This window comes from Oncorhynchus mykiss, chromosome 1 (genome assembly GCF_013265735.2).
Source record: "Oncorhynchus mykiss isolate Arlee chromosome 1, USDA_OmykA_1.1, whole genome shotgun sequence".
In the NCBI taxonomy this organism is placed as follows: domain Eukaryota; kingdom Metazoa; phylum Chordata; class Actinopteri; order Salmoniformes; family Salmonidae; genus Oncorhynchus; species Oncorhynchus mykiss.
The window spans coordinates 76,135,056-76,158,331 of NC_048565.1; the positions used below are offsets into that span (position 1 = coordinate 76,135,056).

Sequence of the window (23,276 nt, forward strand, 5' to 3'; positions counted from 1 at the left end):
TCACATGCGCCTAATAGAACAGGTACTGTGAAAACTGTTAAGAAGCCTTTTGGAACTAGACTTGGCGCTCCGGTTCCACTTGCTGTGCGGTAGCAGAGAGAACAGTCTATGACTAGGGTGGCTGGAGTCTTTCGGAATTTTTAGGGACTTCCTCTGACACCGCCTGGTATAGAGGTCCTGGATGGCAAGAAGCTTGACCCCAGTGATGTACTGGGCCGTTCGTACTACCTCTGTAGTGCCTTGCGGTCGGAGGCCGAGCAGTTGCGATACCAAGTGGCGATACAGTAAAATACAGTACATTTGATTTTTGACTGTTTGATTAGAGACCACTTAAAATATCCTTGTTATTATGTTGTTGCCATAGAGACGGATCACCGGGCTCACAGGAATGATGGACTTCCGTGCAGGAGGTTCCAACTCCCACGTCCAGTTTGAGATCCTGGGGACCAGCTACAGTGAGACGTTTGGTAAAGATGTCAAACGGGTGAGTCAATATTGAACAACGCAAATGGACATCCCGTTTCACTCGCAGTTTGTTTGTCATATTGATACGTTTTGTTTCGTGTCATGAAAGAAAATACGCAATCAGTGCCTTCAGAAAGTTTCCACACCGCTTGACTTCTTACACATTTTGTTGTGTTTTATAGCCGGAATTAAAAATGTATTCAATTAAGATTGTTGGTCACTGGCATAGACACAATACACCATAATGGCAAAGTGGAATTATGTTTTTCAAATGTTTTACAAATGAATTACAAATGAAAAGTTGAAGTGTCTTGAGTCAATAAGTATTCAACCCCTTTGTTATGGCAAGCCTAAATAAGTTCAGGAGTAAAAATTGCTTAACAGGTCACATAATAAGTTGCATGGACTCACTCTGTGTGCAATAATAGTGTTTAACATAATTTTTGAATGACTACCTCTTCTATGTACCCCACACATACAATTACCTGTAAGGTTCCTCAGTCGAGCAGTGAATTTCAAACACAGATTCCAAGAAGACAGTGAATGTTCCTGAGTGGCCAAGTTACAGTTTTGACTTAAATCTGGTATAAAAACTATGGAAAGACCTGAAAATGACTGTCAAGCAATGATCAACAACCAATTTGACAGAGCTTGAATAATTTAGAAAATAATAATGGGAAACATCCAGGTGAGACTTACCCAGAAAGACTCACAGCTGTAATCACTACCAAAGGTGCTTCTACAAAGTATTGACTCAGGGTTGTGAGTACTTATGTAAATGAGATATTTATGGATTTCATTTTCAATAGAATTTTGAATCCAGCCTGTAACAGCAAAATGTGGAAGAAGGCAAGGGGTATGAATGTAGTTGTCAAGTGTCAAGAGGAAGAGTGCCCTCTACTGGATATCTCCATCAGGCAATAGAGTGGAGCTGAGACCAAGACAACGATACCAGCTTAAAGAGATACATACTATGTTCTGCAGATACAGTGTAGTGCAGTGTTTCAATAGCTATCACAGATTTACTTCTGATACTCATTAGTGGGTCAGTATCTCAATTGGAAGAGCCACAAGAGGAAATTAGACAACATTCATTTGGAGACCAAACGTCAAGGTGTGTGTGTGTGTGTGTGTTGTGTGTGTAGCGAGCTCTTTCTGAATATATTTGTCAATCCCATGGTTACCTTTGTGTCTCTTAACTGGGATAAAACGATGGGACGGTGTGCGAAAACGAACTAACCCTAACCAGAAAATTGTATGCTTTGTTTGTGTGTACTGTGAGAGTTGTTTGCTGTTGGTTCAGTCATAAAATTACTGCAGAATAAAGAGGAAATTAGTTTACTGGCAATCTATGTGGAGCAGGGAGAGACTGGGCGCTGTAATGAAGATTTAATCACTAGACTACCTAACTGGAGTTATGAAGCCAATTCATCATAATATGGCCATTAGCAAATGCGGAAATCACACACACTCACGCTCACACACACACACACACACACACACACACACACACACACACACACACACACACACACAGTATAGGTAAAAAATGTATACGTATATTTCTATTTAATGCACTTTTGAGATTATTCTGTAGAATGAAATGCGCTTTGCAAATGTAATCAATTATTATTATTATTATTGTTACATGCATACTACACACATGGTCAGATGAGGACACTACCTGTGCTGAAAAACAGGTGCAGACACATAAGAGACAGCATGCAGAGAACACACAAACACTGGAACACTGGTTTCTTGAAATCATTAGAGGCAGGGCACGGGAGGGTCAGCTAATGGTATGCCAGATGCATTCAGTGTTGTTGTTCATTATCAGTATACCTGTCTGCCTTCCTCTAGCAGCATGACCATTTACTGGGGACAAAAGACACAAACACAAGTAGCTCTCCTCTTTCCCCTTTAATGGCCTGTTCATATGTTCCTGGGGCCTCATTTGTCAATCATGCGTAGGCAATCATTTGTACGTAAAACATGCGTAGAATAATTTCCATGCAAAGTGTGAGATTTATGAATATGAACGTTTGCATGAGAGTGTGCATAAATGCATGCACAGCCATGACCATACGCACTCACAGTGCAAAGTGGTGGAATAGGGGAATGGCTTGTCAAGCGTAGGATGGGGTAAATACAGTGCATACGGAAATTATTCAGACCCCTTGACTTTTTCCAAATGTTGTTTCGTTACTCTCTCATTCTAAAATGGATCAAATACAATACCCCATAATGACAAAGCGAAAACAAGTTTTTAGAAATGTTTGCAAATGTATTAAAAAAATATTTATATTATTATTTACGTAAGTATTCAGTCCCTTTGCTATGAGACTCTAAATTTGGCGTATGTGTATCCTGTTTCCATTGATCATCCTTGAGATGTTTCTACAACTTGATTGGGGTCCACCTGTGGTAAATCCAATTGATTGGACATAATATAGAAAGACACACAGACTTGAACCCGATCATACATCTCTGGAGAGACCTGAAAATAGCTGTGCAGCGACACCCATCCAACCTGACAGAGCTTGAGAGGATCTGCAGAGAAGAATGGGAGATACTCTCCAAATACAGGTGTGCCAAGCTTGTAGCGTCATACCCAGGAGGACTTGACGCTGTAATCGCTGCCAAAGTGCTTCAATAAAGTACTGAGTGAAGGGTCTGAATACTTATGTAAATGTGATATTTCAGTTTTGTATTTTTAGTACATTTGTAAAAATGTCTAAAAAACTGTTTTTGCTTTTGTTATTATGTGGTATTGTGTGTAGATTTATGAGGGGAAAAAAAACGATTTAATCAATTTTAGAATAAGGCTGTAACATAACAAAATGTGGAAAAAGTCTGAATACTTTTCAAATGCACTGTATATATTGAAAATGTAAAGAGTAAAAATGTAAAAATATTTTAAATTCATTGTATTTCCATTGTGAATTCATACAACATACCTTGACAGTCATATCATTTGACCACATCAGTGTATTTCTTACAATAATAATCCATATAAAGTACAGTATTTGTTAAATTAGATGCACATGTGAAAGTGAAACACCACCATAAAAGACTGAGATAATGGGATATCGAACGAGAGGCTGATCTTGCTCTGTTGGAAGATTTGGCACACTCTGCATTTCACAGAGAGAGGGTTTTTAGAGACAGGTGAGACTTTTTTTGCAGAAAGTATAGATTGGCTCATCAGATATTGCTTCCCAAAACCAATCTAATTGGATTTTTGCGAGGGTTTAAGACCTACTTTAAAAAGGCAAGCACATGCCATTCCGGTGCACATCCAAGTGATCTCCACCCTCAGGTTTTTGGCAACGGGCACTTTTTAGCGGGGGTTTGCCGGTCGGCATCTCACAGCCCTCGATTAGCCAATGTTTTGGATGCAATCATCGGAAAAAGGAACTGTAAATTACCACACACCATCGCACAACAGGTTGAAGTCCAGAGGAGTTTCTTTGCCATCCAAATATGAACGGAGCAATAGACGACACAAACATCACCATAAGAGCACCATCCCAAAACGAGTTCAACAGAACAGGCCACTCTTAATGTGCAGGTGATAGGTTATGTGATGCGCAAAAGATTGCAAATGGCGCTGTTGAACGTGGTGGCAATGTGGCCAAGTGGTACTTTTTTTGTTTGCGACTTTGTATTTCATCGTAAGGCATTGTATATTCCCCACATGGTTTAAAGGGAGGATTTATAGCATAAATTATTCATTAGGGGTGTTTCGAAATGCAAATAGCCAAGGTTGCGCACAGAGCATCAAGGCTGAGAACAATTGGTATTTAACAATGGTTATCTCTTGCTGGTGTGGGTGTGACGCTCACAGGAATGTTTGATACGAAATTCTAAATTCCATTCACAAGTAGTATTTTAAAATAGTTTCTACACAATATTGGTAAAGAGGCCCCTGGTGATGAGTGTGGGACTGATTCAGCTTTCTCATGTCGGACATCACAAACGACAGTCTCACTTTGGAAAATAATATTGAGTAGGATCTAAGGACATTATCATGTTACTTTTCTGGTCCTCTCGGTTACCTCTCCTACATCATCATGTATCTGCATTCAGTCCATTGTTTCAATGACCTGATGCCTCTCAGTTGAAGTAACTATTGGGGTCTGAACCAAATGAAGAGTGAAATACTATTTCCTAGTTGCTATATGTACACTTAGTTTCTTGGTTCAGTCAGCAGATTTAGTTAATGAGTTCCTACTCATGTTTCTCATTTAAAAAGCTATTCATTTGTCTGTTATTCCTCCTGAATACATATCGTACACAGATAGAAATAGACAGGAAGAGAAACAGATGAAAAGAGAGAGTGAGTGTAAGAGAAAGAAGTCCCTTAGGTAACATAGGACTTCCATCCTAGCCATATGCCATGACCCTCATTGGCTCTTCTCTGAGCGATGTAATCTTCGCAGGGAAGTCGACAGGTAATCTCTCTTTTACCACCCTCTCTTTCTCTCTCTCGCATTCCTTCCCTCTCTTATTCTCTATTACCATCTAACGCAGAGATAGAATAGTGGAAGCTCGTGGGAGGCTAGAATGACAGACAGACACCACATCTGCCTGTCTCTGCTTTGGAGCTCTTTAAAATGTAATTTTATACGCTAAGATTGTTTATCATATATTCCAGGGGGAGTGGGGTAAAGCTTCAGACCCCGCCCCATCGTTTTATCCCAGTTAAGGGACACAAAGGTAACCATGGGACTAAAAATATTCAGAAAGACCTCTCTACGCACACACACACACTGCATGGCAGACTACGAGGGAGTAAGAATTTTGTGGCAAATTAGGATCTTGGTGGTGTGATGGGGATGTCGATATGTAAACATCAGGCTTTTGGTGCGGATGGTGGAAATAGCTCAAACAAGGCAAACTGTTTTAATGAGGCCTTTTGGAGGGGACTGTGAAAATGAACAGTATATTCCCTTGCCAACGTGGAACTGATGCTGAAGATCATTATGTAATTTTGAGTGTAAGGTGTTTTGACATCCTTTGCATAGTTCAGTGTTGTGGAGTTCTGTTATGGATAGTTATAAACTAGATAAGCCTGCAGTTACCATATCAGTGTCAATAGCTGTCATAGACTATAGTCGTCACAGCACCATTTCCTTTCCAAGAAGGAGAACATTACAAAATCATTAGTAATTTATTCATTTGTGTTTCTCTACCTTTCTCAATTCAAAAGGCAATGGCACATCTGAGTAACCTTCGTTGCAGGTGCATGGTAACAGTTGAATAAGATGAGAAAAAATAAGAAACCCGCACACTACTCTTGCTAGTATCACTGCTCTTCATTAAGTTTTACGTATCGGCCTCAAGGCCTTCGTCAGAGCTTTTCTTGAAATACAATCCTATATGGAGAAAAATCATGCTAGGTCAAAGTGTAACGGTCTTCGTCTTCATCGGATGAGGAGTAGGATGGATCGGACCAAAACGCAGCGTGGTAAGTGTCCATGATTATTTATATTCACAGAACACGAAAATACAAAATAACAAAGTGAATGTAAGAAATGAAAATCAAAACAGTCCTGAAAGGTGAAAACACAAAACAGGAAACAACTACCTACAAACACCAGGTGGGAAAAGGGTACTAAAGTATGGTTCTCAATCAGAGACAGGATACCCTGGGCCGAAACGGCCCCCCCGGAGACCAAACACGCTGGGCTGGCACGATCCGCCCTGGCTGGATGCCTACTCTCGCATGGCACTTGCGGGGGGCTAGCCTATAGCACTCCGGGCTATGAGCGTGCACTGGTTACACCGTGCGCTTCACCGCATAACACGGTGCCTGACCAGTACTATGCTGCTTCCGGTAAGCACGGGGAGTTGGCTCAGGTCTATCGCCTGACTCCGCCAATCTCCCCATGTGCCCCCCCATTTTTTTTGGGGGGGGGGGGGGCTGCCTCTCGTACCTGCTGCGCCGCCTTACCTCATATCGCCGCCTCTCCGCCTCCAGTTCAGCTTTCGGGCGGCGATATTCCCCAGGCCTGACTCGAGGGTCCCTTACCGTCCAATATCTCCTCCCATGTCCATGAGTCCATCATCCTCTGCTCCTCCTTACCACGCTGCTTGGTCCGTTGATGGTGGGTAGTTCTGTAAGATCTTCGTCTTCATTGGATGAGGAGTAGGAAGGATCGGACCAAAACGCAGCGTGGTAAGTGTCCATGATTATTTATATTCACAGAACACGAAAATACAAAATAACAAAGTGAATGTAAGAAATGAAAATCGAAACAGTCCTGAAAGGTGAAAACACAAAACAGGAAACAACTACCCACAAACACCAGGTGGGAAAAGGCTACCTAAGTATGGTTCTCAATCAGAGACAACGATAGACAGCTGCCTCTGATTGGGAACCATACCAGGCCAAACACATAAAAAAGAAAACATAGAAAAACAACATAGAATGCCCACCCCAACTCACGCCCCGACCAAACCAAAATAGAGACATAAAAAAGGAACTAAGGTCAGAGCGTGACACAAAGTTAGTCATTTTGTGTTGATCTCTGCACTAAGACACATGCGGGCATGCAAGTGCACTCTAAATGTATTGTAAAGTGTTACAAATAAACAAATCTATTGAAAATCGTTTTAGACAATACAGTACATCTTGTAGCGTTCTTATCTCCTTCATGTGTTATCTGCATGTCACAAAGGACATGGCTGTGTTATTTTGTATGACCTTTGTATGCGGAGCTTTGTGTAGTAGAAGTGTTTAGTAAAGGGCCTGGAGAGAGTTCTCTGTGGTACCCAGAGGACCTGCCCACTCATGGGGAAAATAGCCTCATGTGAAGCAGGGAGAAAGCAGTGACATTTAGCGTGCACACACACACACACACACACACACACACACACACACACACACACACACACACACACACACACGCACACACACACGCACACACACACAAGCACACACACACAAGCACACACACAAGGACCAAATGAATACGGACGTGTTAGACTAGATTGTAATAGACATTGACCAGGTGCAAAGACAAGCTAATCTTCATCATCATACTTTTTAATTTTATTTTTTACAATTATTTCACTTTTATTTAACCAGGGAGGCCAGTTGAGAACAAGTTCTCATTTTCAACTGCGACCTGGCCAAGCAAAGCAGTGCAACAAAACAACAACACAGAGTTACAAATAAACAAACGTACAGTCAATAACACAATAGAAAAAATCTATGTACAGTGTGTGCAAATGTAGGAGAGTAGGGATGTAAGGCAATAAATAAGCCATAGAGGCAAAATAATTACAATTTAGCATTAACAATGGAGTGATATATGTGCAGATGATGATGTGCAAGTAGAGATACTGGGGTGCAAAAGAACAAGAAGATAAATAACAATATGAGGATGAGGTAGTTGGGTGTGATTGGCTGTGTACAGGTACAGTGATCGGTAAGCTGCTCTGACAGCTGATGCTTAAAGTTAGAGTTTAGAAGACAACCGAATGTTGCTATCTGGCATGTAGCTTAGCGATTATGAGAGTTAGGCCAATCAAATCAAATCAAATTTATTTATATAGCCCTTCGTACATCAGCTGATATCTCAAAGTGCTGTACAGAAACCCAGCCTAAAACCCCAAACAGCAAGCAATGCAGGTGTAGAAGCACGGTGGCTAGGAAAAACTCCCTAGAAAGGCCAAAACCTAGGAAGAAACCTAGAGAGGAACCAGGCTATGTGGGGTGGCCAGTCCTCTTCTGGCTGTGCCGGGTGGAGATTATAACAGAACATGGCCAAGATGTTCAAATGTTCATAAATGACCAGCATGGTCGAATAATAATAAGGCAGAACAGTTGAAACTGGAGCAGCAGCACGGTCAGGTGGACTGGGGACAGCAAGGAGTCATCATGTCAGGTATTCCTGGGGCATGGTCCTAGGGCTCAGGTCCTCCGTGAGAGAGAAAGAAAGAGAGAATTAGAGAGAGCATATGTGGGATGGCCAGTCCTCTTCTGGCTGTGCCGGGTGGAGAGAGAATGAGAGAATTAGAGAACGCACACTTAGATTCACACAGGACACAGAATAGGACAGGAGAAGTACTCCAGATATAACAAACTGACCCTAGCCCCCCGACACATAAACTACTGCAGCATAAATACTGGAGGCTGAGACAGGAGGGGTCAGGAGACACTGTGGCCCCATCCAAGGACACCCCCGGACAGGGCCAAACAGGAAGGAAAACCATCCCTGAGCCAACTAGGTGGAAAATCTGTTGATGTGCCCCCGAGCAAGGCACTTAACCCTAATTGCTCCTATATGTCTCTCTGGATAATGACTAAAATGTCTAATATCCCACCCACACACCAAATGAATTCCCCATAGAAACACAGAAAGATCATTACACTGTCTTTGGAAGTCAGAGAACCAATCAGACTTTCTTTGTACAGTGATTAAGTATGAGTAAGAGAGTCCCCTGTTTTGCAACATAATCTGAAGGTCTTCAAGAAGAAGCAGAGGCTGGACCATGAGAACGGAGTTTTGAGGGATAAAGGAACATCAGATCATCACTATCCTGTTGTCTGTATTTTCTATTTGGACATACAGTAGTGTTTGTACACTCACAGAGTATGTTCTGTCCTGAATGTATTGACATTGATCGCTAGATGTTTCTGTTTAGGCTTACATTGGCGGTAAATGATAGACAAAGGCTTCTCACAGAATCCACATTATTGGCATTGATCCTGCTTTGTACACTGCACAGTAGGCATATATAAACAAATGTGTTTACCCAAAGTATACTTTCATTGAAACATTCTTACCATGCTTTCCACAACCACTGATACAGTATACAGTGCCTTCGGGAAGTATTCAGACCAATGGACTTTTTCCACATTTTGTTACGTTACAACATTATTAAAAAAACTAATCTCAGCAATCTTCACACAATATCCCATAATGACAAAGTAAAAACAGGTTTTAAGAATTTTTGCAAATTTATTACAAATAAAAAACAGATACCTTATTTACATAAGTATTCAGACCTTTTGCTATGAGACTCGAAATCCAGCTCAGGTGCATCCTGTTACCATTGATCATCCTTGAGATGTTTCTATAAGTTGATTAGTCCACCTGTGGTAACATAAATTGATTGGAACTTGATTTGGAAAGGCACACACCTCTCTATATAAGTTTTGTCTGAGACAGGTTTGTGTCGAGGCACAGGGAAGAGTACCAAAAATGTTGGCAGCATTGAAGGTCCCCAAGAACACAGTAGCCTCCATAATTCTTAGATGGAAGAAGTTTGCAACCACCAAGACTCTTCCTGAGCAATAGGGGGAGATGGGGGTTGGTCAGGGTGGTGACGGAGAACCCGATTGGGGATAGGAGAATCTTCCAGAAGGACAACCATCTCTGCAGCACTCCACAGAAGCCACTCCTCAGTAAAAGGCACATGACAGCCTGCTTGGAGTTTGCCAAAAGGCACCTAAAGACTCCCAGACAATAACAAACCAGATTCTCTGGTCTGATGAAACCAAGATTGAACTCTTTGGCCTGAATGCCAAGTGTCATGTCTGTAGGAAACCTGGCATCATCCCTATGGTGAAGCATGTTGGTGGCAGCATCATGCTGTGGGGATGTTTTTCAGAGGAAGAGACTGGGAGACTAGTCAGGATCGAGGCAAAGATGAACAGAGCAAAGTACAGAGAGGTCCTTGATGAAAACCTGCTCCAGAGCACTCAGGACCTCAGACTGGGACGAAGGTTCAACTTCCAACAGGACAACGACCCTAAACACACAGCCAAGACAAGTCTCTGCATGTCCTTGAGTGGCCCAGCCAGAGCCCGGACTTGAACCCGATTGAACATCTCTGGAGAGACCTGAAAATAGCTGTGCAGGGACTCTCCCCATCCAACCTGACAGAGCTTGGGATGATCTGCAGAGAAGAATGGGAGAAACTTCCCATATACAGGTGTGCCAAGCTTGTAGCATCATACCCAAGAAGACTGTAGGCTGTAATCGCTGCCAAAGGTGCTTCAACAAAGTACTGAGTAAAGGTTATGAATGCTTATGTAAATGTGATATTTCAGTTTCTTATTTTTAATAAATTAGCAAACATTTCTAAAAACCCGTTTTTGCTTTGTCATTATGGGGGTATTGTGTATAGATTGATGATTTTAAAAAATGATTTAGAACAAGTCTGTAACCTAAGAAAATGTGGAAAAAGTCAAGGGGTCCGAATACTTTCCGAATGCACTGTATACACAGCATGAAAAACCTGTCTTTTCAAACTACGCAAATAGATGTTTTTTCCTTCCTCTTTTTTTCTCGCTCTTTCAAACCCAACAAATCATGTTCAATTTGAGAGAAAAAGAAACAGGGAATGAGCGAGGGAGCACTCAATATTTCATAACGCTATCAGCGTTCAAAGTTTAGAGTTGGGCTTGTGATGAAATCCCCAAGTCTTAAAATAACCCATGGCAAAGAGTTTTGATCTCCCATTCCTCTTTCTTGTTCTCCTCTCCAGGGTTACTGAAGTCCTTTGTTGTGAATGGAAGTTGTAAGGTCTCCTGCACTGGGAGGTCCACTCTGTTGCACAGGATTTTACACCATCCAGACAATAGACAACACCACAGTATACGATTGTGTGTCATATTAAAGCAGGGAAGGATCTCTTATATTGGCACAGAACAAAGACTCCCAAGGTCTTAACTGACCTTTTGTATGAATGGGTTTGTGTGAATAGTCGACTACTGGGAATAGTGCTAAAAGGGATTAACTGTGTGAAATTAAGTTTTACTGTAATGAGTTAATAAATTAATTTAAATTTCCTGGTCTGATAGAAAGTGGAAGAAAGTATGTGATTGGAACAAACCCAACAAACCAAATAACATTTTTTATAAACATGATTTGAAACAAGCTAATAAGAAAAGTGTTTTATATTAGTTTTGAAACATTCAGCCCACCATTATTGTAATAGGCTGTAGGCAGCAGGACGGCCATGTGAGAGGGCATGCTACATATGGAAGACTGAGCTATGCTCTGTGCAGATACAGTCCTGGTGTCTGGCCTGAGGCCAGCTCTCTTGTCCTGTCAGCTTGGTCCCTGGGCTGCTACCAAAGAGCTGTCAGTTCTTTGTCCAGCTAGCAACTGTGATTAAGAACTTAACAGTAAAGACAACTTCTACTTCCCCAGTGAGGTGCAAAGGTAGCCAGAATAGAGCGAGGGTTGATATCCGTGAGGGGATTGGGATTCGGTGAGGTGATTAAAACCAATGGGATGTGTGTTATCTGCTTTCATTGGCTGTCATTCTGTCAAACTGACATTCACGTCGTTGTATTAGTTGCATCATACATTGAGTTGCACTAGCTGAAGCACATTGAAGGACAAGGATTTGTTTCCGTCAAATATTTGAGAAATAACTTTTCACACAGTAGATGTTGTATTTTTTTCTCAGATGAACATAATAATGTTTCTGTTTTATTTGTAACCCTTGCAGTGCATTGTCGTTGGCACCACCGTCAATGGCTACATCATTATCTCCATTCCCATCATCACCACCAACTCTAGCAATCAGCATCTATTGCCATGATAAGTTGCTCAGTCCGTACTCCCTCAGTATGGTTGCAAGCTGTGCGACTGATGTAGCATTTAGATAGAGGACCCTGTTAATATGCTAGAGGCAGCTCTTGTTGCCTTGGTGACCAGCTCATCTATTTGTGTGGCCAGTTCCCTGTGCTTCTTAAAAGTGAGTGAGTCATGTGTGCCAACTACGGTGATTAGATTTGTCATCACACACCAATTTGTGTTTTCACTGAAGATAATAGATTGTTTAATTATATTCCTGACACTCCCTCTCCCTTCTCGCCTCACTTTCCCTCTCTCTCTCAGTTGGCAACTTGGGACTCAACTCGTGGGCTAAACGGTAGTCTAAAGGAGAGTCGGATAGAAAACGGCATGCAAGGAGTGACGGTCAAAGTGGTAACATTACTGGTAAGTGCCTTCTCCCTACCAACTCACTGCCATCTCCCTACCAACTCACTGCCAACTCAATGCCATCTCACTACCAACTCACTGCCAACTCAATGCCATCTCACTACCAACTCACTGCCAACTCAATGCCATCTCACTACCAACTCAATACCAACTGTCGACCTTGATGCTATACTCCGCCTGGTCACTATGTCATTTCTTGTGTAGTGGGATTAGGACATAATGTGAGGTCTTCTTCTCCATCTGGCTCTGTAGATCTTACGAAAAGGCCGGCCCTAGCCCTTTGAGGGCCCAAAGCAACATTTTAGTGGCCAAAAATTGTCATCTTGACTTATTTGCACTTTTATAGCTAATTTCCTGCAGTTATTCTACTAATTTTGCAATGATTTATGCCATGGTAATTTGATATCTGAGTGAGAGTGACTAACAAAATCAATGGGGGACCTCCGGAGGTCAGGGCCCCTGGGCACGTGCCCTGCGTTTGGAATTCAACCATCATTACTACAAGTTTGTGGCGAAATCCTGCACTTCTGCACATCCTGCACTACTTTAGGAACACACGAGCTGTCAGGAAGGAGGAAATAAATATCGCTCTTCCCTCTCTGTGTAATAGCTCTCGGTTGGCGCGGCAGTTTTGACGGTGTGCGCAACTGTTTGCAGAAGTCTTGTTTATTTTCGCTGCCCTTAGTTTCTGAACGTTTTAAGTCAGGTCTCCGTGTACAGCTCTACCGTGTGTTTAGAATCTGTTGGGACCGCTCTTTCCATTGATTGCATGGATCGTTAGCAACATTGATGTGGAGTTTTTATGAGACAAACTAAACTAACCAAAGTGTGTGTCAGGCGGAGGAAGGTACGAATGAAGCTTCAACACTGGACGAGCCTTCAACAGCTAAGCCCTCTCTCGCTCTCTCTATTTCTCTCTTCAGTCCTTTACACTGAAAAATGTTTTTCTCTCATTGTGCTGTGCTCCTTTTTTTCTTGTGCTGCTGTGGATCTTTTGCACAGCAGTACTTACTGTAAGGGAGGTTGCGTGTGAGTTTATAATTTTTCATAATTTTTTGAACTGTACTGATTTTTTGTGGGACTACTGAAATTTGGTTTATACAGTCATGCCCCACTCACTCCTACATTGGGAGGTAATACCGATGATTGCAAATCCCGTATGGTTGATAACTGGGTTCTTTCTGGTCAGTTGTGTCTATGAAGTTGCCTCTGAGTTGCTCTAACATTCTTATTGTATGAGGTATTATTGGTTGGTTTAACTCTGTGCTGTGACTGGTGTTCATGTGGTGTGTGTTATCCATTCTCTCCACTGGCTACCTGGCAAACAGGTAGGGCCAGTGACTGACATAACTAGAGAAAAACTGCTGATGTACAACCAAATTTCGAAATTGTGTATTCTACTAATCTAACCCTCAACAGTAAATTGAAACCCGACTGAGTTCTTAAAAACTAGCAGCCACGAGGGCCCTAAGCAGTCATTTATGTCACTTAGTGGCTAGAGCCGGCCCTGATCTAGGACATCAGTAAGACATAAACTCCAACCATACAGCTCTTCCTTAGCTGCTGGTCCAGTAACATTCTGTTCTCTCTCTTCACACAAGATTTACCTGCTCCATATTTATTCAAATAAGTTCTGCTCGGCTTCCTCTTGGCAGTGCCATTTAATCATGTCGTTTTTCCAGTCCACCCCAGCAGCTTTCCTCCTCAACTCACTTTTCCACCCATTCAGTTCAGCCCTGACATTTTATCCCATAAAGAAGAGCCATGGTTTACCGCAGTAAATTTAGAGTGGTATTTTCTGCCTGATGAAGTGTCACATATCCACAGTAATGGGTGTTACAGGTCAACAACCACCCAGAAGACGTGTTATGAAGATGAAGTTTGACTTAGAAACTGCAGCTAGTCTTCAGAAAGTTGTCACACAAAAGTCCTAAATGACAAAAATACTGTTCTACCTGTCAGTTGAACTGGACCAGTTAATGAAACTAGGCTGGCCTTTTGGCAAATGATGGGACTGTGATTTAATGCACACAGACACAACTCTGTAAAATGTACAGTAGTGTTTTAACTTTTGGCTACACAAGGATGTTGAGCCAAGTCATGTAGTTAAAGTTAAGTTGTACTTCTAAGCCCAACTGATGTTTTGTTATTTATGTTATCCAACAGGAGGATCCCTTTGTGATGGTAGCTGAGAACATCCTTGGCCAACCTAAACGCTACAAAGGCTTCTCCATCGATGTTCTGGATTCTCTGGCCAAGATTCTGGGCTTCAAGTATGAGATCTACCAGGTGGCTGATGGGAAGTATGGCTCTCCTACCTCAAATGGCTCCTGGAACGGCATGATCGGAGATCTCATCAGTAAGGTAAGTCTTTCAATCACAACTGGAGTTTGTACTATTGATCGATGGTTTGCTGTTGACTGCTCTGGGGACATCATCTTGCATATTGCTGCAGTTCTCTCAGCCCTTGGAAGCTGACTGTAGTGGAGTAGAGTCCATTAGAGTTTGGGCCTTCTTGGAAAGATACTTCACCGCACATGTTCTTCAGTGTGATGACTCGCTTTTTTGACAGATCTGTTATGGCCAAATTATGTTTGCATCAGAGTGGGTCACTATAGTCTGGCCATCAGGCTGACAGTCAGGCTGCTCCAGACAAAGCAGTCCCACCAGTGCAGGAGGGACTTCAACTCAGCAGGCTGACAATGCTAACAGTAGGGGAGTGAGTGGGCAGGGGGGGAGTGAGTGTGCAGGGGACAATTATATCACCCAATGGAGTAGAGAATAACCAGTAGAAATAAGACTGTTGTTGGCTTTTTTACGATCGTTTGCACAATGTGCAAGTCCCTGTCCTTTCCTGTAAGTGAGCTTACTGCAGAGAATGTAGCCCAGGTGGGCTACTTTTCAGCCCTTCATGCTAACGATAATCTGCGGACAACATCACTTAATGGATGGAGAACTTATCTTTGATTATGGCCTTGAGTTAGAGAACTAGTGTTTAACCCAACAATCCAGATATATGATTTGTGTCAAAGGGTCCCACTCTAGCGGCAGGTGTCCAAAACCATGCCATTACCAGAGTGGTGACAATGCTGTGAAATGAGGGGAAAACAGGTACACCACCACTGGACACAAGCAACATATGATAGTGTACTGTAACTCTGTCATTTGAGATTACATTTTACAATAAAGTTTTACAATAAAAGGATTTAGTTGATTGCCATGTGGAATGTCTGACCTCTAAAGGTCTGCGTTAGGGCCAGGGACCTCATTATCACAATACTTAGGTGCCAATATGATATGTATTGTGATTCTCACGCTTCTATATGTATTGTGATTCTCACACTTCTACATGTATTGTGATTCTCACGCTTCTATATGTATTGTGATTCTCACACTTCTATATATATTGTGATTCTCACAGTTCTATATGTATTGTGATTCTCACAGTTCTATATGTATTGTGATTCTCACAGTTCTATATGTATTGTGATTCTCACAGTTCTATATGTATTGTGATTCTCACACTTCTATATGTATTGTGATTCGATACTGCAATTTTTTGGGCAATTTGATGTTCCAAACGTATTGCTCACTCTATGTCTGCTGCAGAGAGATGAGAGAGAGCATGAGAAAACATGGTCTCATCAGTAGGGAAATAGAAGTGCTGAAAACATGTTGGCTCACTGTTTAAAAAGAAGATGGAGAACAAGCTATAGGATGACAAATACCAGAGTTTTGACGCAGGTACAGCTGACTAGCGCTAACTAACCCTACCTATAGTATAACTTCAATAACTTCAATAATATAACCCTACCCATAGTATAACTACTATTTGCATACCACCCTGGCTTGCTTCTGAAGCTAAGCAGGGTTGGTCCTGGTCAGTTCCTGGATGGGAGATCAGATGCTGCTGGAAGTGGTGTTGGAGGGCCAGTAGGAGGCACTCTTCCTCTGGTCTAAAAAAATATCCCAATGCCCCAGGGCAGTGATTGGGGACACTGCCCTGTGTAGGGTGTCGTCTTTCGGATGGGATGTTAAATGGGTGTCCTGACTCTCTGAGGTCATTAAAGATCCCATGGATTGGCTAAATTCCCAATCTGGCCCTCAAACCATCATGGTCACCTAATAATCCCCAGTTTATTGTTGTTAGTAGGTGTTTCTAGATATACTCTATGGACATAGTGTTATTAGTAGGTGTATATAGATATACATTCATCCCCCTCCTCTCCCCTGAAACTATTCCCCAGGCCGTTGCTGCAAATGAGAACGTGTTCTCAGTCAACTTACCTGGTAAAATAACGGATAAATAAATATAGTATAACCCTACCTATAGTATAACTTCTATAGTATAACCCTACCTATAGTATAACCCTACCTATAGTATACATTCTATAGTATAACCCTACCTATAGTATAACTTCTATAGTATAACCCTACCTATAGCATAACCCTACCTATAGTATAGTCCTACCTATAGTATAACCCTACCTATAGTATAACTTCTATAGTATAACCCTACCTATAGCATAACCCTACCTATAGTATAGTCCTACCTATAGTATAACCCTACCTATAGTATAACTTCTATAGTATAACCCTACCTATAGTATAACTTCGGAGGATTTTATTTATTTATTTTTTATTTTATTTGACTTATTTTTATTTTATAACCTTACCTATAGTATAACTTCTATAGTATAACCCTACCTATAGTATAACCTTACCTATAGTATAACTTCTGAGGATTTTATTTTTATTTATTTTATTTTATTTTACTTATTTTTATTTATTCATTAAATACAAATTGATACTTGGAGTCAAATATTGATATAACATCATCCAAAAAGAATATTGCGATATATAAATGTATCAAATGTTTTCCCATCCTTTTCTGCACAGCCTTCTGTTGTGTGAAATAGAACAAGAAGTGTGAAAGAAAGAAATAACAGAGGGCAAAATCTTGTCGCTTTCATTTCAAGCCCATACAAAGAACCAACGAAAAAGCCACAACACAGACATTTTACAGTGTTATTACATCCACATTTTTCGGTGACTTTGGCCTCAAGATAAAATTAAATGGCAGACATCAACAAACAGATTATTATCTCTGAACCAACATCTTAAATGTCATGGCTGTAACTGATGTATCTCTCTATCTATCCACAGCGAGCAGACTTGGCAGTGTCAGCCATCACCATAACTCCAGAGAGGGAGAGCGTGGTGGACTTTAGCAAGCGCTACCTGGACTACTCCGTGGGGATTCTGATGAGGAAGTCAGAGGAGAAGATCAATATTTTCTCTCTCCTGGCGCCCTTTGACCTGGCTGTTTGGGCGTGCATCGCAGCCGCCATCCCCGTGGTTGGGGTCATGATCTTCATCCTGAGGCGCGTCCAGTCAGTCCGCTCCCAGAATCCCCCAGGGGGACACCAGGCCACCTCTGTGTCCACCTCCCTCCAGAGCGCCATCTGGATTGTCTACGGAGCCTTTGTACAACAAGGTGAGCTTGGTAATGGGGCATCAAAAGAAAATAAATAGGGTACACCAGCATCTTGTGAAATGAAATGCTTACTTGTTACCATATCACCAACCACAAGACAGCGACTTTTTACCATTGTGGTTCCTCAGTCCGTTGGCAGCAATATGACACCAACATAGATAGATCCATAGATGGCTAGATGTGTATATATATTCAGAACCTGTCAAAAGTTTGGACACACCTACTCATTCCAGGGTTTTTCTTAATATTTTACATTTTTCTACATTGTAGAATAATAGTGAAGACGTCAAAACTATGGAATAACACATATGGAATCATGTAGTAACCAAAAAAAGTGTTAAACAAATGAAAATCTATTTTATTTTAGAGATTCTTTAAAGTAGCCACGCTTTGCCTTGATGACAGCTTTGCACACTCTTGGCATTCTCTCAACCAGCTTCATGAGGTAGTCACCTGGAATGCATTTCAATTAACAGGTGTGCCTTCTTAAAAGTTAATGTATGCATTAGTTTTGTTGTGACAAGGTAGGTGTGGTATACAGGAGATAGCCTTATTTGGTAAAAGACCAAGTCCATGTTATGGCAAGAACAGCTCAAACAAACAAAGAAAAATGACAGTCCATCATTACTTTTAGACATGAAGGTCAGTCAATCCGGAAAATTTCAAGAACTTTGAAAGTTTCATCAAGTGCAGTCTCAAAAACCATCAAGCACTATGATGAAACTAGCTCTCATGAGGACCGCCACAGGAAAGGAAGACCCAGAGTTACCTCTGCTGCAGAGGATAACTTCCTTAGAGTTACCAGCCTCAGAAATTGCAGCTCAAATAAATGCTTCACAGAGATCAAGTAACAGACACATCTCAACATCAACATCTCAACATCAACTGTTCAGAGGAGACTGCTGAATCAAACCTTTATGGTCAAATTGTTGCAAAGAAACCACTACTAAAGGACACCAATAATAAGAAGAGACTTGCTTGGTCCAAGAATCATGAGCAATGGACATTAGACCGGTGGAAATGTGTCCTTTGGACTGATGAGTCCAAAATTGAGATTTTTGATTTGCAGAGTATGTGAACGGATGATCTCCGCATGTGTGGTTCCCACCGTGAAGCATGGAGGAGGAGGTGTGATGGTGTGGGGGTGCTTTGCTGGTGACACTGTCTGTGATTTATTTAGAATTCAAGGCACACTTAATCAGCATGACTATCACAGCTTTCTGCAGCGGTACACCATCCCATTTGGTTTGCGCTTAGTGGGACTATCATTTGTTTTTCAACTGGACAATGAACCAACACACCTCCAGGCTGTGTAAGGGCTATTTGACTAAGAAGAAGAGTGATGGATTGCTGCATCAGATGACCTGGCCTCCACAATCCCCCACCCTCAACCCAATTGAGATGGTTTGGGATGAGTTGGACCACAGAGTGAAGGAAAAGCAGCCAACAGGTGCTCAGCGTATGTGGGAACTCCTTCAAGACTGTTGGAAAAGCATTTCAGGATACTACCTGATTAAGAGAATGCCAAGAGTGTGCAAAGCTGTCATCAAGACAAAGGGTGGCTACTTGGAAGAATCACAAACACTTTTTTGGTTACTACATGATTCCACATGTTATTTCATAGTTTTGATGTCTTCACTATTATTCTACAATGTAGAAAATAGTAAAAATAAAGAAATACCCTTGAATGAGTAGGTGTGTCCAAACTTATAACTGGTAGAGTGCATAACCAGACATAAAAGCAATCAAAGTAGCTTTTGTTATGTCCCTATGAATGCCACACATACAGACAGCAGTACAGAGGGGTTTCATTTGAAGCATGGAGCCCATTTTCCGCTATAGCATTTTAAGGGTTCCTTTGACTGAAGGAATATCAGGTATTTGAGTCTGATCTGGATCCAGGCATCTAAGATATGAATAACTGACTCCTTCAGCAACCCCTGTCAAACCCTCAACAACATCTATCAAAGTATGGCACCTTGCCGGCAACCTTTTTAAGCCGAATCGGCAACTATATTTTAGGAAAGCTGGATCCTTGCATTTTTTCCTTTTCACTTGTTGACCTTGGGCACTTCTATTGGCACTTTGTGTTTCACTCAGGGGCATGGCATATCTGTCTCTCTTCAGAGAATGATGCAATTGTGTTGATAAATATGGATTCTACTGTAGAGTGGAGGATTGTGACAAGGTGTAAATCTTTATAATGTCATTCTAAATCTTGGCAGAGCTTTCTTGTAATATATATTTATATATATTACAAGAAAGCTCTGCCAAGATTTAGAATGACATTACTTTTGTATATATAGTGTGTGTATACAGTGTATACATATATATATGTATGTGGACACTCCTTGAAATGCGTTCTCTGGAGTGATGAATCACGAATCCATATCTGGATGAATAATGGTTTGGGGCTGTTTTTCATGGTTTGGGCTAGGCTCTTAGTTCCAGTGAAGGGACTTCATAACCCTATCGAACACCTTTGGGATGAATTGGAACGCCAACTGCGAGCCAGGCCTAATCACCCCACATCAGTGCCCAACCTCACTAATGCTCTTGGGGCTTAAATGAAAGCAAGTCCCTGCAGCAATGTTCCAACATCTAGTGGAAAGTCTTCCCAGAAGAGAATTATTATAGCAACAAATGGGAGACCAACTCCATATTAATGCGCATCATTTTGGAATGAGATGTTTGACGAGCAGGTGTCCACATACTGGTCATGTCGTGTGTGTATATATAAATATTTATATATATACATTTTTACATTTAAAAATATATATATTTGACCCTATGACATTGTGCCTTTAGATCATGTTCCACAAACGTCTCTCGGAGACAAATCTCCTGGAACCTCTTGACCTTGGCATAAGTGCCTCAAAGCCAATTTAATTAAGCTCACTGAGGCTTGAACACAATATTACTCCGGTTGTCTTCTTTTTATAAACAGTTCTAAGGTATATCATTGATAGTGACACTTGGAGACAAATTAATGGGCTTTTTTTCTCACACCCTGAATCTCTCAGATGACATTTCTGTGGTTTTAGTCTTCAAAATCATAATTCACAGTTAAACAGAGTGCTTAGACCTCTGCTACAGGGAGAGAGAGAGACGGATATGAAAAAGCTTGTCTTGTAGATGGATCTTCCTCTAGCTGCCTGGGCAAACAGTGTCATTGTGAACGAAAAGCCGTTGGTAGATGGAGGGTTAAAGAGAGCAAGCTCAAAATTGAGACAGAAATAGACAGAGAGAGAGAGAGATACAGTGAGACATTTAGAAATAGTGAGATGTATCTTGATACAGAGACAGGTGAGAGTGAGCAGAAGAAATGATTGACATTTTCAAGGGGTCCTGAAAAATACAGAAACATTATAAATATACACCAGATCAATAGAACCAACAGGATAAAATATAACCGACAGAATGGTGCAATGAGTTGCGATATCACAAACAATACATCTAATCAGCATAATGTTATTGTTTAAGACTTCATACAGTACAATATATCTTATGTTGTTGTGTTCCTAGGGGGAGATTCCATCCTGGGTTCTGTGGCGTTGCGTATCGTCATGGGCAGTTGGTGGCTCTTCACACTCATTGTGTGTTCCTCCTACACGGCCAATCTGGCAGCCTACCTCACTGTGTCCCGAATGGACAACGCTGTACGGTATGTTATCAACAGTTTTCAACCCTGTTGCTCAGTGTATCCTTCCATATTCAAGACTCAGTGTCTGATGTCATGATTTCCTGGTGGTAGGATACTGGTATGTCTTGCCTTTTCAGGCATTGACCTGAACTGCCAATTCCCTGGTGTTATTTGTCTTTGTGGGTTAGATCTCACCCATGTATGTGGATTTAGACATGCCAAAAACTCAAGTTGGGCAGGCTGTTGACATAAATTTGGACTAGGGCTGCATTTAGACAGGCAGCCCAAATCTGATCTTTTTTTCACTAATTGGTCTTTGACCAATCAGATCAGCTCTGATAAAGATCTAATGTGAGAAAATCTGATGTGATTGGTCAAAAGACCAAATGGCGGAAAAAAAGATCAGAATTGGGCTGCCTGTCTAAACGCAGCCTATGACACACAATTGTAATTCATGACCCACTCCTTATAACAAGTTTGCTCTCCTCAGTCCAAATGTTATTTGTCAATAAATCCAATTTAGCACACTCCTTTCCTGAAGGGCAGGCGGAGAAGTGTTTGATTGTGTTTAGTCTGTCCGGTGTCGAGCAAATAGCACATGTGGGTTACAGGGAAGAATGCTAAATAGATCTTTTATATAATGGCTTATTGTTCAAGAATCTGTACCCACAATCACAGTGCCCATTAGTACAAGACTGGAATATTAGTGGACAAAGTCTTTCTTCTGCTCAGATGTAATGAGTGTGTCTCTGTACAGATGTGGAGAGTGGAAGTAACACAGTCAGAAGATGGATAAGATTACAGAAGATATATTTATATTGTCTTGGGGCCAAATCCAGTCTCGAGACGGCAGGAATGATTTCAACAATAAACGCTATCAGCCCCATCAGCCATCATTTGCTCGCTTTAATCATTCCATAAACTCAATGTAATGAATATTGGTGTGATAATTCCCTCGCGTTCTCTATTGAAAGAAGATAGACTGTAATCACCATGCCTCAGGGTGAAGAGGTGACATTAAAGGACTGGGATTCAATTTATAGCTTCAGATTGTTGTCGCTCTGCAGAACAATATGACAAACTCTTCTAATCTTCACACTAATTGACTAATTAACTCATGTATCATAGTAACCAGGGTTTGTTTGTTGGGCAGACAAACATATAATAGACAGTTGGCAAGTTATTAGCTCTGGGCTTGAGTACAATCAAATATGCACTGAGGAAAATCTGCACAGCAAAATGTCCCTTTGAATCTACCCTTAGAGAAATCACACCAATATAAACAGTATTTTGTCACTTCATGATAGCAACATGGTCAAGAATGTTTTTGCCAAAACATTTCCTTAATGCTCCTTTAAGGAATTGAGACGCAAGTATTCAGCGGAGCCCATCTCCTGATATTAGCACATCCATAAAAATGTGCACTACAATTGACAACCAAGTTATAAAATCATCAGCACCTAGACAAGCACCTTTAGACTAGAGCCAGAGATCACAGTAAGTCATTTAGCACTGTCAAGCTGATGTGATTCCTACAACACATCAGAAGGCATTAATGACATTAGAGACAAAGACATAGGAGGAGAGGGTAGGGGGAAAGGGGGAGAGAATGTAGCAGTGCCCCCCTGAAATGGATTTGAATCTCCACTCAACCATTACACCTAATGACGGAGTCTGCTGTATTGATGTTGGCTTCGGG

General features: G+C 41.4%; 1 protein-coding gene across 1 annotated transcript in view; it reads left to right on the top strand.

The window, feature by feature from the left end:
- LOC110532683 (glutamate receptor ionotropic, delta-1) overlaps positions 1-23,276 on the top strand; it is a 344,048-nt gene that overhangs the window by 301,125 nt on the left and 19,647 nt on the right. The window contains exons 8-12 of the mRNA XM_036985516.1: positions 365-484; positions 12,333-12,434; positions 14,604-14,801; positions 17,604-17,934; positions 21,460-21,598. Coding sequence (XP_036841411.1) covers positions 365-484; positions 12,333-12,434; positions 14,604-14,801; positions 17,604-17,934; positions 21,460-21,598 — 890 coding nt within the window. The remainder of the gene's footprint in view (positions 1-364; positions 485-12,332; positions 12,435-14,603; positions 14,802-17,603; positions 17,935-21,459; positions 21,599-23,276) is intronic.